Source organism: Vigna angularis, chromosome 7 (assembly GCF_016808095.1).
Source record: "Vigna angularis cultivar LongXiaoDou No.4 chromosome 7, ASM1680809v1, whole genome shotgun sequence".
Classification (NCBI taxonomy): Eukaryota; Viridiplantae; Streptophyta; class Magnoliopsida; order Fabales; family Fabaceae; genus Vigna; species Vigna angularis.
In genome coordinates this window covers 17,979,668-17,995,085 of record NC_068976.1, presented here as the reverse complement: position 1 = coordinate 17,995,085, position 15,418 = coordinate 17,979,668, and the positions used below count along the sequence as shown (strand labels likewise).

General features: G+C 36.7%; 2 protein-coding genes across 2 annotated transcripts; both read left to right on the top strand.

The window, feature by feature from the left end:
- Nucleotides 1–287: 287 nt before the first annotated feature.
- Nucleotides 288–11,441, top strand: LOC108320177 (CMP-sialic acid transporter 2). The gene is made up of 15 exons (XM_017551525.2): nt 288–529; nt 628–682; nt 762–837; nt 910–1,021; nt 1,165–1,244; nt 1,898–1,973; nt 2,097–2,197; nt 2,526–2,597; nt 6,668–6,716; nt 6,812–6,853; nt 7,163–7,284; nt 7,547–7,606; nt 9,536–9,584; nt 10,878–10,972; nt 11,237–11,441. Exons 1-15 carry the CDS (start codon nt 503–505, stop codon nt 11,286–11,288), a joined length of 1,068 nt encoding a protein of 355 aa, XP_017407014.1. The 5' UTR covers nt 288–502; the 3' UTR covers nt 11,289–11,441.
- Nucleotides 11,442–12,420: 979 nt separating this feature from the next.
- On the top strand, nt 12,421–13,152 carry LOC128197729 (uncharacterized). The gene is made up of 2 exons (XM_052880194.1): nt 12,421–12,690; nt 12,759–13,152. Exons 1-2 carry the CDS (start codon nt 12,478–12,480, stop codon nt 13,017–13,019), a joined length of 474 nt encoding a protein of 157 aa, XP_052736154.1. The 5' UTR covers nt 12,421–12,477; the 3' UTR covers nt 13,020–13,152.
- Nucleotides 13,153–15,418: the final 2,266 nt, after the last annotated feature.

Genomic DNA, 15,418 nt, shown 5'->3' with positions numbered 1-15,418 from the left:
CACAAAAGTTTAAAGTGCTTTTATTGTATATATTATAATTATCATTTTTAAATAAAAGCTAAAATATTTTATAGCTATTTTTATTATACATATTTGATTATAATTATAGTTTTTTTATTTTAATAAAATATATGAGTCTTTTTACAATATAATTAGAATATTATAAACATAGAAAATAAAATATTTTTTAATTAATTTTACCATAATAATTATCTCCTTAATTATACTTGTATTTAGGACTCCGCTTGTATATTCATAAAGTTTTTAAAAATTGACATAAATTTCTTCCATGTGATAAGGTCATGTTCCAAATTCAATAGACTTATTGGATTAGAAATTTTCGTGTGGCAATTAAGCCTCAGCGAGCAGTGGAGACGAGATCTGTTGGCTTGGCTGGCATTGGGTTGCATCCAGGATTCGGAAAGTAAGAGTTTAGAATTTGAACTCTGTTTTCCGGTGCACATGAGAGTGAAGGGCAGATCTCTGTGATATAGGCAAAAAAATGGAGTACAGGAAAATCAAAGACGAGGTGAGGTGATTGCTTTGGTGAAGAGTTAGTTAGCATATTTCTTCCGTCAACCGATTGGTCTTAATTAATGGTGATTTTGATTTGGTGCGTTGCTGTAGGATGAAGTTAGGGACGGGGCCCTTGAAGACGTTGAAAAATCATTTTTGCTTTCAGGTACCTAATGTCGCTCCTCTGATGTAGAATCCATTTCTGGTTTTCACATTCCGTATAAACACCTTTTCTCCACCTCCAGTGCCAGATAGCAGTTTGAGTTCCGGGGGAGAAACCAGGATTGACATCCACAGGACCAAGGCAAAGTGGAAGCGCAAGTATGACAATTGACATATAATAAGTGAATACTTGTTTGAGTTCTTAATTAATCATTACCCCTTTTGATATAGGTCCGTTGTTACACTTGCACTGACTATTCTTACTAGTTCACAAGCCATTCTAATAGTTTGGTCCAAGAGAGCTGGAAAGTATGAGTACAGTGTCACTACTGCTAACTTTATGGTGAGGAGATACAACATCCTCATATCCCAAAGGCTCATTCTCTTAATTCTCTTTTACTTGTTTCTACTTTTATTATCTTTCTTACAGTGATAATATTTGGAACTTTTTAATTTATTTTTATTTGATTACTCTTTTGGTTATAGGTTGAGACTTTAAAATGTGCTATATCCCTGGTGGCCCTGGGAAGAATATGGAAAAAAGATGGTGTCAATGAGGACAATAGGTGTTCTTTGATCACAAGTTTTATTTTTTATTTTTTGGTTTAGTTCTTACGTACTACTATGCCCAAACTATTATGCAATAATGAGGAGCAAGTCAGGGAGTATATAAACAATTAACAGAGCATTGTCTCTTAATTTATGTTGGTGAAGATTTTTAATCCATTCTATTGGACACTTTTTGAACTTGATTAATTTGACTGTTAATTGCATGTGTAAACTTTCGGACTTCTTTATTTCCTGAAGAAATAACCCGGATGTCTAATTCATAGGAAGAAAAAAGTAGCTGTGTATTCCTTTTGAATCTGATTGACAGTTTAATACTTCACCATATAAATTAAGCACAATTGCATTAGGTAATTGAAACATATGGCTATACTATATGATCTCAAAGGTCAATTTTGAAGCCAAAACTGTGTTAATGGGAATTTGAGCTGTATTCCCATGACTACTCCATTACTATTTTTTGATACTTTAATTTTGAACTTCTTTTATATTGTTTTACTTAATGTTGTGGGGGAGTGTGTGAACAGTGTTTTTTGTAGAAGTGTTTAGGCATTTGCAGCTTCATCTTTTCACCAAAGCATTATCTTTTCCCCTTGGTGTTTTGTATAAAATGAATTTAAATAACTTGATGTGTATTTTTCCTTGGACCTAGGTTGACTACGACCCTCGATGAAGTTATAGTGTATCCTATACCAGCCGTACTTTATCTTGTCAAAAATTTGCTTCAGGTCGGTGACGGATGGTTATGTTTGTTATGGTGGCCATGAGAATGTTGTACAACTTTGTTATTGCAACTGATACGTTAATCCCTTCTGAAATGTGGATGTACTTTCTTTTCAATTTTTTGGCAGTATTACATCTTTGCATATGTAGATGCTCCAGGCTATCAAATATTAAAGAACTTAAATATTATCAGTACAGGTGTTCTATACAGAATTATACTTAAGAAGAGGTAAGTCTTTCGTTTTCTGTTCTTAAAATGCACACAAAGAAAAAAAGAAAATTGTTGTCATTTCTCCTTTCATCATGAGAATTGTTGTGAAGGATCAATGCAAGTCATATCCTCTATATGCCAAACTTTTGTCTGGAAAAAAATGAGCAGGAAAAACTTATGGCTCAATGTGTTATGAAATGTTCTACAAACACACTACTGTCAATCTTTATTTGGATATTTTATTATTTTAAGCCTAATGACTTATAAATGTTATCTAGTTGAATTGATTACATCACCGAAATTCAGGTTTCCTAAATCTGTTTGGCGTTGTCTTGTAACATTTCAGGTTAAGTGAAATTCAGTGGGCTGCTTTTGTTCTACTCACTGCTGGGTGCACTACTGCTCAGTTGAATTCAAAGTAAGAATAATTCAAGCCTGACATGTGGCCTTCACTTGGGTATTTGTATGTTCCCATAAATGTAGTATATGTGTTCTCTAGTAATACACATTGTCGTCAAGTTTTTATTTACAAGTTATGATGTAACGAACAAATGAATCATAAATAATAGGTTAGTAATTTAGCAAGTGTGACTGCTAAAAGATGTGAGCTATTACCATTAGTGCTCCTTGCTTGTATTAATATGAGGCATAAATAGTAGGGAGTTGGTTTTTGGTTTATATATTTTTTCAAGAAGTTTATGGTTCTAGGCATTTGGTTTTAAGAAGACGGTTGCATAGGGGCATTCTCTTTTTGGGATACATCCTCCTTGTTTCTATCATTTCATAGTGGAATGCAGAAAAAAAGGTGAAAAGGTGAGGTTTGAATGTCTCACCAGGAAGGGTGTCTTTTTTCTATAATAGATTAAGAAGTGAACTTTAAGCTTAAATCAATCTTACAAAGTTGGCTTGTAAGATGAGATTTGCACTCACTCATATTTTAAATCTGCCTTATCTCTTGGTAGGATCTCCAACACACCCTCATGCCGAGACATATACATTTTGAGTGTAGGACTATACATTAATGGTTGGTGTGACTTAAGATTGAAACTGTAAAATAATTCTAGAGGGCTTGATTGATCCCTCTCACAATCTTCTATTTATAAGAATAAATTGATACACAAATACATGATAAATAGGGTAATCCTAGACATAATATAATCATGATAAATAGGGTAACCCTTGACACACTATAATGATGATAAAATAGGATAAATATCCTAACACTCCCCCTCAAGCTGGAGCATACAAATTGTATGTACCAAGCTTGGAACAAATAAACTCAATCCGAGGACCCCTTAATGACTTGGTCAATACATCTGCGAGTTGATCGTTTGACCCAATAAACTCAGTACATATTTCTTTGGTCAACAACTTTTCACGAACAAAATGACAATCAATTTCTATATGTTTAGTCCTCTCGTGAAACACTGGATTTGATGCAATGTGGAGAGCAGCTTGATTGTCGCAATACATCTTCATAGTATGGATGTCACAAAATTTAACCTCTTGAAGGAATTGTTTCACCCATATAAGTTCACATGTTAGTGATGCCATTGCCCTATACTCGGCTTCCGCGGTTGATCGAGCTACTACATTCTGTTTCTTACTTTTCCATGAAATAATGTTTCCTCCCAGAAAAACACAATATCCTGTTGTAGACCGTCTATCAATAGGTGAACCTGCCCAATCTGCATCACAATACCCAGAGACATGAATGCTTCCTTTATCTTCATATAACAATCCTTTATCAATAGGTGAACTTGACCAAATTGATTCTTGATTTCATTCAAAAAGGATGTAAAGATAGCTAACAATTCAGAACGATTTTTCATAAGATAAACCCAAGTACATCTTGAATATTCATCAATAAAGGTAACAAAATATCTATAACCAAAGGAGGAGATACGACTAGGTCCCCATATATCAGAATGGATGATGGAAAAACTAGAATTACATATTGATTGAGACCTTTTAGGAAAGGAAGATCTAACATGTTTTCCTAATTGACATGACTCACATTCTAAGGTTTGGAGACCACTAAGTTCAGGACACATCTTTTTTAATTTGGACAAATGAGGATGGCCAAGTCGATCATGTAGCACTTTAGGATTAAGAGCAGCAACACAAGACACCCTTGGACGAGATCCAAAATGGTATAATCCGCCAGCTTCATATCCTTCTCCAATCTGTCTCCCCGAACCACGCTCCTGTATAACAAAAGATTTATGATCAAAGGTTATTGAACAATTTAACATTTTAGTCAACTGGCTTAAGGAAATTAAATTAAAAGGACAATTAGGGACAAAAAGGACTGAGTTGAGATTGAGGGAGGGAGACAAAGAAACATGACCGACTCCTTTGGAAGAAGTTTTAGATCCATTTGCAAGAGTTATGAAATGAGGTTTTTCTCGAAAGGAAATAGATGAGAACAAAGAGGTATTACCAGAAATGTGATCAGAAGCACCTGAGTCAATTACCCATGAATTTTGACATTCCATAGATTGAGAAACGCAGGCTGTTGATGTATTGGGAGATTGAGATGGTTGTGCCAAGCTGTTAGACTTTAACCTTAAATACTCTTGATATTCATCCTCAGAAAACATAGAAGTAGAGGTTTCAGTTTTCAAAGTGGAAGTTTCAGTCTTCGAAATATTGGCGGTTTTGGAAGGGAAACCATGTAAGGAGTAGCAATTCTCTTGAGTATGACCCATCCTTTTACAATATGTGCATTGAGTACGTCCCCGACCTCCTCGTCCTCCTCCTCTAGTGCCACGTCCTCCTCTTCCTCGTGTGGCAACCATGACAGATGGTTCCACTAGTTCATGCGCTTCTTGAGTTTGAGATACCGGGACACGCAGAAGGCGAGTGGTCAATGTTTCCATAGAGGGGACCTCATGACTAGTTAGAAGTTGATCTCTGAGATGATCAAAATCGGGATGTAGGGCACGAAGGATCAACACCATGTAGAATTTGTCTAGTTTCTTTTTTATATCCTCTAATGGATCTACTTCCAAAAACATCCTAAGTTCTTCGACAGCAGATTGGGCTTCAGTCATGAAGGACACCATATCATGGTCTGCCATTTTAAGAGATGCAAGTTTATTCGTAGTGTCATAGAGACGTTGAATATCGTTGGCATAAATGTTTTGGGCTTTCTTCCAAAAGGAGTGACAAGTTTTGAAAGCCCTCAAAGATACAAAAAGTTTGGGTTCCACTGATTGCCATAACAGGGCACACAACTGGAAATCTGCTTGTTTCCACTGATCAGCTTTTTCAGTAGGCACATGGCTTCCATCTCGCTCAAGGTGGTCATAATGCCCTTGGCCAAGGAACCACATTTCAACAGCAGCAGACCATGATAGATAATTTTTTCCATTTAGCTTCTCGGAGGTAATTGATGGACTTCCAGAGAAGGAAAGAGTACTGCCAGACGCCATTTCTGAAGAAGACGAATAGTACTAACGAAGAACAAGAAAACCCTAAGGGTTTAGACGAAGGAAACTTTGACAGTGATGGACGACGGTGGCCGGCAATGGCGGGCGGTGGCCGGCGGTGACGGTGGCCGGACGGTGGCCGGAGACGGTGGCCGGAGACGGTGGCCGGCGACGGCCGACGGTGGCCGACGGTTGACGGTGGCCGGCGGCGGGCAGCGGCGGGCGACAAAGAACTGTGGCGCCGGACAAATATATATTACGAGACAGAAACCAGAGCGGGATCGACCCGCTCTGATACCAACTTAAGATTGAAACTGTAAAATAATTCTAGAGGGCTTGATTGATCCCTCTCACAATCTTCTATTTATAAGAATAAATTGATACACAAATACATGATAAATAGGGTAATCCTAGACATAATATAATCATGATAAATAGGGTAACCCTTGACACACTATAATGATGATAAAATAGGATAAATATCCTAACAGTGTGATAGTGGGTGACATGATATACCTAACAACTAACAAATATCGGTAGGATAGACTTCGGATGACTCTGATACTATCTTAAGAAGTGAACTTTAAGCCTAATTTTTCCTTAATTATGTGTTTAAGAACATTGTTTTATTCTTAAGGATTTTAACTTCCCATTAGTAATTATTGGAAAAAAAGTCACACATAAACTAGAAATAATGCAAAAATGCAACATATAAGTAGAGACAATTCTCACATTCTAAGCCAGTTTTGTAAAGTTGAGTTAGATTTAAACAACTTTTTCAAAGTAATTATTTGTTCATGTAGTGTATTAGTGTTGTTTTAGTACATAGCCTAATTCTTACTATAAACTAAAGTGGTGCTTCGTCTTTTGTATCATATCATGATAAATCAAGTGAGTTGGTGTCCTTTTAGTCTGGGTTTCTTTTCCCTCCTCTTCTGCTATCTTAAATCCTATAATTTGAACACTTCTTCAAAAAAAAAGTATTGCAGAAGTTTTACATTTTATTGATAATCATGCTGTATTTGTCTGAAGAAAAATTGTAATGTGTTTTCAGTTCTGATCGTGTTCTTCAAACTCCATTTCAAGGTTGGGCGATGGCAATCGTGAGTTGTTAAGATTTGTGGTGCTCTCATATTAGGAATATAAAATATAAGCTGAATTTATGGCTTGAAACTGATCATGAGTTTTTTCCTTTTAGGTCATGGCTCTCTTGAGTGGTTTTGCAGGAGTATACACTGAGGTAATTTCAATTTGGAGCAGTTAGATTAATACCCTAGAGGTTTCACGAAATGACAGTCCACTCAGTGTAAAGCCAAAGTTATACTCTGTACTGTTGACCGCTATTGACTGATGGAATATGCTGCTTAAAAATTGTTTAGCATTCATACCTGTTTGGATTAAGTTCAAATGATTTAATCAGTCCATCTGAATTTATTAATTCTTGAGCTAAATTTCATTAGTCTTTTTGGATCTGCCTGTCTGTTTTTAAACTAAGATTTCTTCGCAATCAATTTGTGGCTTAGCAATTTTTGTACGTAATTTTTTGCAGGCTATTATTAAAAAGCGTCCTTCACGGAACATAAATGTTCAGAACTTCTGGTTGTATATCTTTGGCATGTGCTTCAATTTGGTTGCAATGTTGGTTCAAGACTTTGATGCGGTGATGAACAAGTAATCTGAGCTTTTCTTTCGGATTTTTATTTTACAATCAGTTTCTTTTGATCATTGCTCACTATTTTACTCCTATTTTTTTGTGATCATATATGAAGAAAATCTTGTCATCAAATGGGTAACACGAAATATATGTTGTTTGATGATTTGATCATGTCAGCACCAACCATTGTAAAACCATATGTTTGTTCTCAATGTAGTTATAAGCCCTAAATTGTCAAATGATTAATATATACTTATGCCTTACGTTGTCTTTGTTCAGGGGATTCTTCCATGGATATTCATTCATTACAGTTCTCATGATTTTCAACCATGCACTCAGGTAATGGCGACATAAAATTTGTTGAGGGCCGGAAGTTTTTCCCTAGTTACCATTCTTGTGTAGCTAGTTGTTGGTTGGGACGGAACCATTAGTCTTATGAGAGCCTCCAGCCCAAAAGCATAGCTTTTTGTGACAAAAAATTTCAATATGCATAACATGTAACTTTAATACATAATACATAACTGTATTTTTTGAGTGAAAGGAATACATAACTGGCTCAAGTACTTAAGGTATTGACTACACCATGCGAGTATATCACCATTTAAATTTACCATCGTTTCTCACTTTCCCTATTACATCAAAGTTTTTAAACCTATTGGTACAATTTGTTTGTGGATTCACAACATTTTCTTGATTTTATTCATTTGGAATTTACTTCTATTTTGGTATTCTTTCTTCAAATCTTAAAAGGATGTAATTATGGTGTTTACTTTGGATTTTATTCACTTAAATAAATAAAAAACTCTATAATCTCTAACAAATGATAAAGTTATAATTTAATAGCACAAGAATCATACCTTAGGAATATAGAGGAATCGAGATCTGATCGCAATTTGAGAGTGAAGAAAAATGGCAGGAACTGTGACACAATTGAGCTGTCAGAGAAGAAAACCAAGTGGAGGTAAGGGTAGCATGTCTAAGAAGAAGCAGAATAACTATTAGGATTGAAAAGTTTGGTTTCCTTTTACTATGTAGATTGCTAGAGGGACCAAAATAAGTTTGTTTAACAACATAATATATTGTAAAAGTTTGAATAGGATTGAAAAGTTTGGTTTCCTTTTACTGTGCAGATTGCTGGAGGGACCAAAATAAGTTTATTTAACAGCATAATATACTGTATAAGTTTGAAGTCTCAATGACCACTTGGGTCACCCTTCTATCCCGCCACTGGTTTTTGGGATTTAGTCTGTTGAGATCTCACATTAAAGGCTTGGACAATTTCTCACTCCATAATACTAGTTTTTGAGGTTGTATTAGGATTTAAGTTCAAATTCAAGACAAAGAGGAAGTTATTATGCTTAGATGAGGTACTACTTTTACTGCAGTCTAGTCAGTCAATTTATACATCAACCAAAGAAAACACATTTACATGCTATTCTTAGAATTGTTCAATATTCGAACGGGATACCGGAAAGAAGAATTTTGTCCAAAAGAAATAAGCATGCTAATCTTGAGATATATACTAATGCTGTTTATGCAAGTTTAGTTATTGATAGGAGGTCAACTACTGCTCACAACCCAATACAACATGATAGAACTAAACAAATTGAAGTGGACAGACATTTTATCAAAGAAATGCTCGACAATGACTTGATTTGTACTCCATATGTGTCTACTCAAAGCCAACTTGTAGACATACTCACCAAGGGGCTAAACAACGATAACTTTGAGAGAATTATATCCTAGGTGGGAATGGTGAACACTTATTCACCAACTTAATGAAGAGTGTCGAGATATTTTAGGAAGTTTTAGATTTTATTTCGTGGAGAGATATTTTAGGAAGTTTCGGATGGTTTAATTCTTTATACTGACTGTATCTTGATTTTATTACTAACATATCAATCACGCAGGGATTTGTTTCTTAGAATAGGGGTTGCTTATTTCCTAAATCATCTAATCAGTGTGTGTGTGTGTATTATATGTATGTAATGGAGACTGAATAAGAGAGAAGTTATTTTCTTCTAATTTTGAGACCAATTGAATGAAACAAGCATTATTTCCACTTTATCTTTGGTGATTTCTATTTTCAACTATTGCCACTTTTAAGCCATTTTCTTTTTAGTGCTCAAGTCCTCTCGTTTTCTGTCTCTACCTCTTTACCTCATAAACTGCACAAAAACTGTGAATATCTCTTTCCAAGTGAATACACGCAGAACTTTTCAGTTTCTTGTTGATGTAATGAGTTTACATGGCTGTTTCTTTTTGCAGTGGAATTGCTGTATCAATGGTAATGAAGTATGCTGACAACATTGTCAAAGTAAGACTTGGGTTTATGACTATTTTATGATACTTCTGCCACTTAATTGCATCAACAGAATTCTAAATATTTACAAGTTTAATTAAGCTATGGGATTTTTTTTTTTTTTTTTAAATGGAGTTGTTCATATGATTAAACATGCTACTTCCAGAATAAGTTTTTATTATTTGTTTGTTCGTAGGATAAACTTTTTTTTTTGTTTGTCGGGATTTTATGGTCACATATACTGAATATAAAAATGGTGAAATGACTAAAATTGTGCAAGAATGTTAGATTAGAATTACACCTTCTTGCGGTATCCCTTGTTGCCTAGAGTGTATGATAATGTTACTTACTGCAGACCCCAACTATTCTTTAAGAACAAAACTTCAGCGATGTTCTTCAGACGACTGTGTAAGAAAGGAAGAAAAGGAGAGAGGAATAGATGCAAACTGTATTCAAAGAATTATAACACTGTCTTACAATAGAAGAGGGAGAACATAAATATATAGGAAAAGAAGAGTATCTGATAAAACAGAGTCAGTTACTTTTGTGATGTATTATCATCCCCCTTTAAACATAAGGTGGGATTTTTAAACAACTTAAGTTTATATTTCAATCTATTGAAGGAAGAGGCAGAGATAGGCTTGGTCAATATGTCCATTACTTGAAAAAACGTCCAGGAAGATGTACGAGACGAACTTGCTTCTGCTGAACTTGAACACGGACAAAATGTTGATCAAGTTTAAAATGCTTGCTTCGAGAATGCGTGATAGGATTTGAGGAGAGGAGAACAGCACCTAAGTTGTTAGAGTAGATAGTTGGAATAGTTGTGGTAAAACACAGTTCTTGAAGTAAGGAAGAAGTCCATAAGATTTCAGTCAAAGTGGCAGCAGTGCTACGATATTCCACTTCTGTGCTGCTACGGGGGACAACTCTCTGTGTGATCCCCAAGAAACTAGATTGTGGCCAAGATAAACACAAAAAACCTGTTGTAGACTTTCTATAATCTAGGTCTGAACCCCAATCTGCATCACTGTGAAGCCAACAACAAAAAAATATGAAGAAGAATGAAAGCACAAATGTGAAAGCATGAAATTTTAGAGCTCATAAAGTTAATTGCACACAGGTTTTATTCTGTACCTACTGTTTTGAATTTGAGCTGCATTATGATGATTGATAATGCTTTCATAAAATGTGATCTATATGTGTGCTATTGATTGTTTATACGAATATTCCAACGCCTATTATTTTCTCCAGCACAAACTTTTGAAGTGGAATTCAAGTTTATAGTTAACTTTCCCATTGACACAGGTGTATTCTACTTCAGTTGCAATGCTTCTTACAGCAGTTGTTTCTGTGTTCCTTTTTGGCTTCCAGCTCTCCCTTGCTTTCTTCCTGGGCACAGTGTAAGTTACTTTATATTATATCATGAGTGTGCTTGCCATGTCTATCGTGTTTTTCTTTCCATGTCCAAGTATTGCACTTACACGAATACGTCATATTGTACCAGCAACTGAAATTAAAATCTTGAATATTTTTTAGTGTTTTTTTTGGCTTTGGCACTTAATGATAACTCGTCAGATTTTGAAATGCTTCATTCTGTAGTCTCACATAAATTGTTCTCTACCCTTTTCCTTCACTTTAATACGAGTGTTAACGTATGTTTACAGTGTTGTCTCTGTTGCAATTTATCTGCACTCTGTTGGGAAGATGCAAAGATAACCGTGACTTCCGCCTCTGGATTATTTTATTCGTTGTTGTTCAGCCTCGAGCAAGTGAATTCATGTTGAACCTATTAGTTCGTTGTAACAGTGTATACAATGAAATATTTATTTTCATATGTATCTCAACGCGGAAGTGACCAGGCTTAGTTTCGATTGTCTTCATTGTACTTCTTGATGCGTGAGATGTTCCCATCCTCCACAGGAAAAAACCATGGCAATTGCGTTCAGGAATCATGAAAATAACCTCTTAAACTACCAACATAATCTGAAAAATACTTTCCGTGTAATAAAAAGCTTTTGGATTACGCATTTCAGAAAAATTGAGTATGGAATGAGGAATAAAGACTCCAACACTCTTTCTTACCAAACTATTATTTTCAGTGCTACTCTTACAACTTCCATCACTAGTGCTATTGTAGAGGAAGAAGAAAGGGAAAATGTTGCAGAAAAGAAGAAAGAAAACGTGGAAAAGAAATTCATTCCGCTTTCCGAAACATATTTCATGTATTCTAGAATACATTTCATATAAGGTTTAATGTCTCCGTAGGTCCCTATTTTGGTCATGAATTTCAAATAGGTCCTCTTCATTTTCGGCGTATCAATTGAGTCATTGTTTTAGTAAAATTGAATCAATTACAGGCCTGCCGTTAATTTGGAGAAACGGCCGTTACGGTATTGGTTAGGTGGCATGGTTGACTGCAGTAACTAATCAGACGTGGCATTTAAAACGATTTTTGTATTAAATAATTGGTATGCACGTTTGATTATTCAGTTTTGGGTAAGGGCATACTAGGAAATTTGAAAAAATTAAAGGCCAAAAGGTTTTAATTGACGAATGCACATGAGATTGGGGAAAGAAATTGAGGGTTTTTAATATTAGGGTTCGCGTGAGAGGCCAAAAATGGGATCCTAAGTTCGATCCAAAAATCAGGTGTATCTTTGTTCGATTCGAAGTGGGAGGGTGCGCGTTCTTTGTTCGATTCGAAGTGGGAGGGTGCGCGTTCGTGGTTCGATTCGAAGTGGGAGGGTGGGCGTTCTTGGTTCGATTCGAAGTGGGAGGGTGCGCGTTCATTGTTCGATTCGAAGTGGGAGGGTGCGCGTTCTTGGTTCGATTCGAAGTGGGAGGGTGCGCGTTCTTTGTTCGATTCGAAGTGGGAGGGTGCGCGTTCTTTGTTCGTTTCCAAGTGATGGATAATGAAGTGCAAAAGTCGCATTCTTGTTCATCTTCGACATGCAATGGGTGGCGGAATCAAAACTGTGATGTCGTTTTTCGTGGTGGTGGAGTATCTACCATTGATGGTGTATCACCCCTTTGCCTCTGTGGACAGAAAACAGTGGTAAGAACAGCTAGAACTGCTAAGAACAGAGGGAAGCAATTCTGGAGCTGCCCTAAGTACAAGGTAAGAACGTGTAGAAGTAGGGTTTTGTTACTCCTGGAAAGTGGTTTTAATTTTTATTTTTTTCACAGACTGGACATGAAGGTGGTTGCAATTTCTTCAAATGGTGTTGTGAAGACGGTGATGACAAAAGCTATACGAATGTGAAGTGGGAAGAAAAGCATGAGTATTTGTCAAAGACAAGAGAAATGGGAGGTGGATCGAAGATGATGAGTGATTTGATTAAATCTGTCAACGTTGTGGAGAAATGGATGAAGGTGTTGACAGGATTAGTTATTTTGATTTTTTTACTTAATATTATTGTAATTTCAATATGGATCATAAATCCATAATGTAGTAGTGTTGATCGTATTCTTAGGAAGAAATTAGCTGGGTTTTTCTGTTTGTTAGGATGGAACTGTTTATGTATATGACTAGATGTAGTAGTGTTTATGTATATGACTAGATGTGAAGGAATGAAGTTGTGTTACTGAAGTGATAAACATAATAAATTGAGGTTTTGGTTTAATTTAGCAGGTTTTAAGCCTTTTGAAAATTGTATAATGTTTATTTTATTGACAGCAATGTTACATAATAATTAACGCTCGGTCCGGTCGTCCTACCGTGTGTATCGCTCGTCAAACTAGGTCCTTGTTCCCTAGCGTTCGGTTTAGTCGTCGTCCCTCGTGTACCGCTCGTCCACCTACGTCCGTGCTCAAGACCTTTCGGTGTGGTCGTCCTCCCTTGTCTAGCGCTCGTCCAACTACGTCCTTGCTGAAGAGCGTTCGGTCTGGTGGTCCTCTCTTGTCTAGCGCTCGTCGAACTACGTGCGTGCTCAAGACCGTTCGGTGTGGTCGTCCTCCCTTGTCTAGCGCTCGTCCAACTACGTCCGTGCTGAAGAGCGCTCGTCCAACTACGTCCTTGCTGAAGAGCGGTCGTCCAACTACGTCCTTGCTGAAGAGCGTTCGGTCTGGTGGTCCTCCCTTGTCTAGCGGTCGTCCAACTACGTGCGTGCTGAAGACCGTTCGATGTGGTTGTCCTCCCTTGTCTAGCGCTCGTCCAACTACGTAATATAACCAAAACATTGTAATACATCCAAAACAGTTCCTGGTCATTGACAAAATAGTTCCTGCTCATTGTAATACATCCAAAATAGTTCCTGCTCATTGTCATTCATTAATGTACATAGCAGTAAAACAATTAACCTTGTTCCTTAGACTATTACATAACCAAAGTTCCTTAGACTATTACACACATCTATAGTTCAGCTTCCTCATCATTCATACACACTTCAGATAATTGCGATGATGGCATGATTGGTTCTTCGGTTGCTTTCGGGCAACGACTCCTGTTGTGCCCAACCTCCCTACATATCCCGCATCTCTTCCGCAAACCACCCTTGCTCACTCGTGAATCATCCTTTCTGATCTCCCACTGCTCCAGTCTTCTTTTCCTTTTAGGTCTTCCAGGCATAACCTTTTTCCTAGGAGACATGACATCCGGATATGGTGTTAGGTCCCACATGTTGTTGCCGTTGATGGGATATACGATTGATGCATAGGTTTCTTCATAGGTGGACTTTAGAAAGCAAGCCGGAATGAACTGCTGGCCATCAATATTAAGAAACTTCATTGCGGCAAGGGAGTGACAACATGGAATTCCTGTGATGCTCCATCTCCTGCACGAGCAGGAGAACTCGTCTATGTTTACAACAAATTTTTCTCCACTTTGGGAGACGTGTCTTACTTCAAACAGTTTGTGTGCTGACCAGCTATAAAGAAATAAACATTTATAAACATTTAAGTTTCTGACATAAAGTTTACGAAGGAATGAATAAACATTTATGAAGTTATGACTAAAGTTACCTAGGTATCCAATTCTTGGTTGCTTGGGATTCCTTTGTAAATCTGGCCTGGATCTTTGGACAAATTGGTCCTGAAAATGATTGTATCTTAGACCTGTTTTTTGCCCATCTTTGCATTATGTATACCCTAATTTCTTCCAGCATTGTTATGATTGGTTTAGTCCTGGTGTGAACCAAGACACTGTTGAAAGCCTCAGTGATATTGTTGACCAATGTGTCACATTTTGGTGTTGGACTGAATCTGGACCTTGACCAATATCTACAACAGATGATATATACACATGTTAAAACTGCAACTAATATGGACAAACATAAAATAATATAGAAAGGGCAAAAATAATTAATACAAATTGTCAACCTTGGAGGGATGGCAATCAAATGCTTGAATGCGTCTTCATTTATATCTTTAATGTTTCTCATCTCCCTTTCCCAGTTTTGTGGATGAGTGGCAGTAGCTGCCCTCCACATCAGCTGTTTCAGATTTTTACCAGGAAACTTTTTCCTAAAGTTTGAATATAAGTGTCTGACACAAAATCTCTGGTCAACACCTGGGAGTAACTGTTGTATGGCTGGTAGTAGACCCTGTGGTGTTAACATAAATGATTTATCACCATATCAAATTAATGAACCAATATTCCAAAGAAGCAATTTAAATATGATTATTACCTTTTGTTGGTCGGAGACAAAAGTAATTGAAGAACACACTTCTCCACCACCAAGATCATCAATCAAAAGTTCCAAAAACCACATCCATGAATCTTTGTTTTCGACTTCTACCACCGCGTATGCAATGGGCAACATTTGATCATTTCCATCCCTCCCAACAGCCGTCAACAGCTCACCACCATACTTCCCTTTCAAAAAGGCTCCATCTAATCCAATTATTGG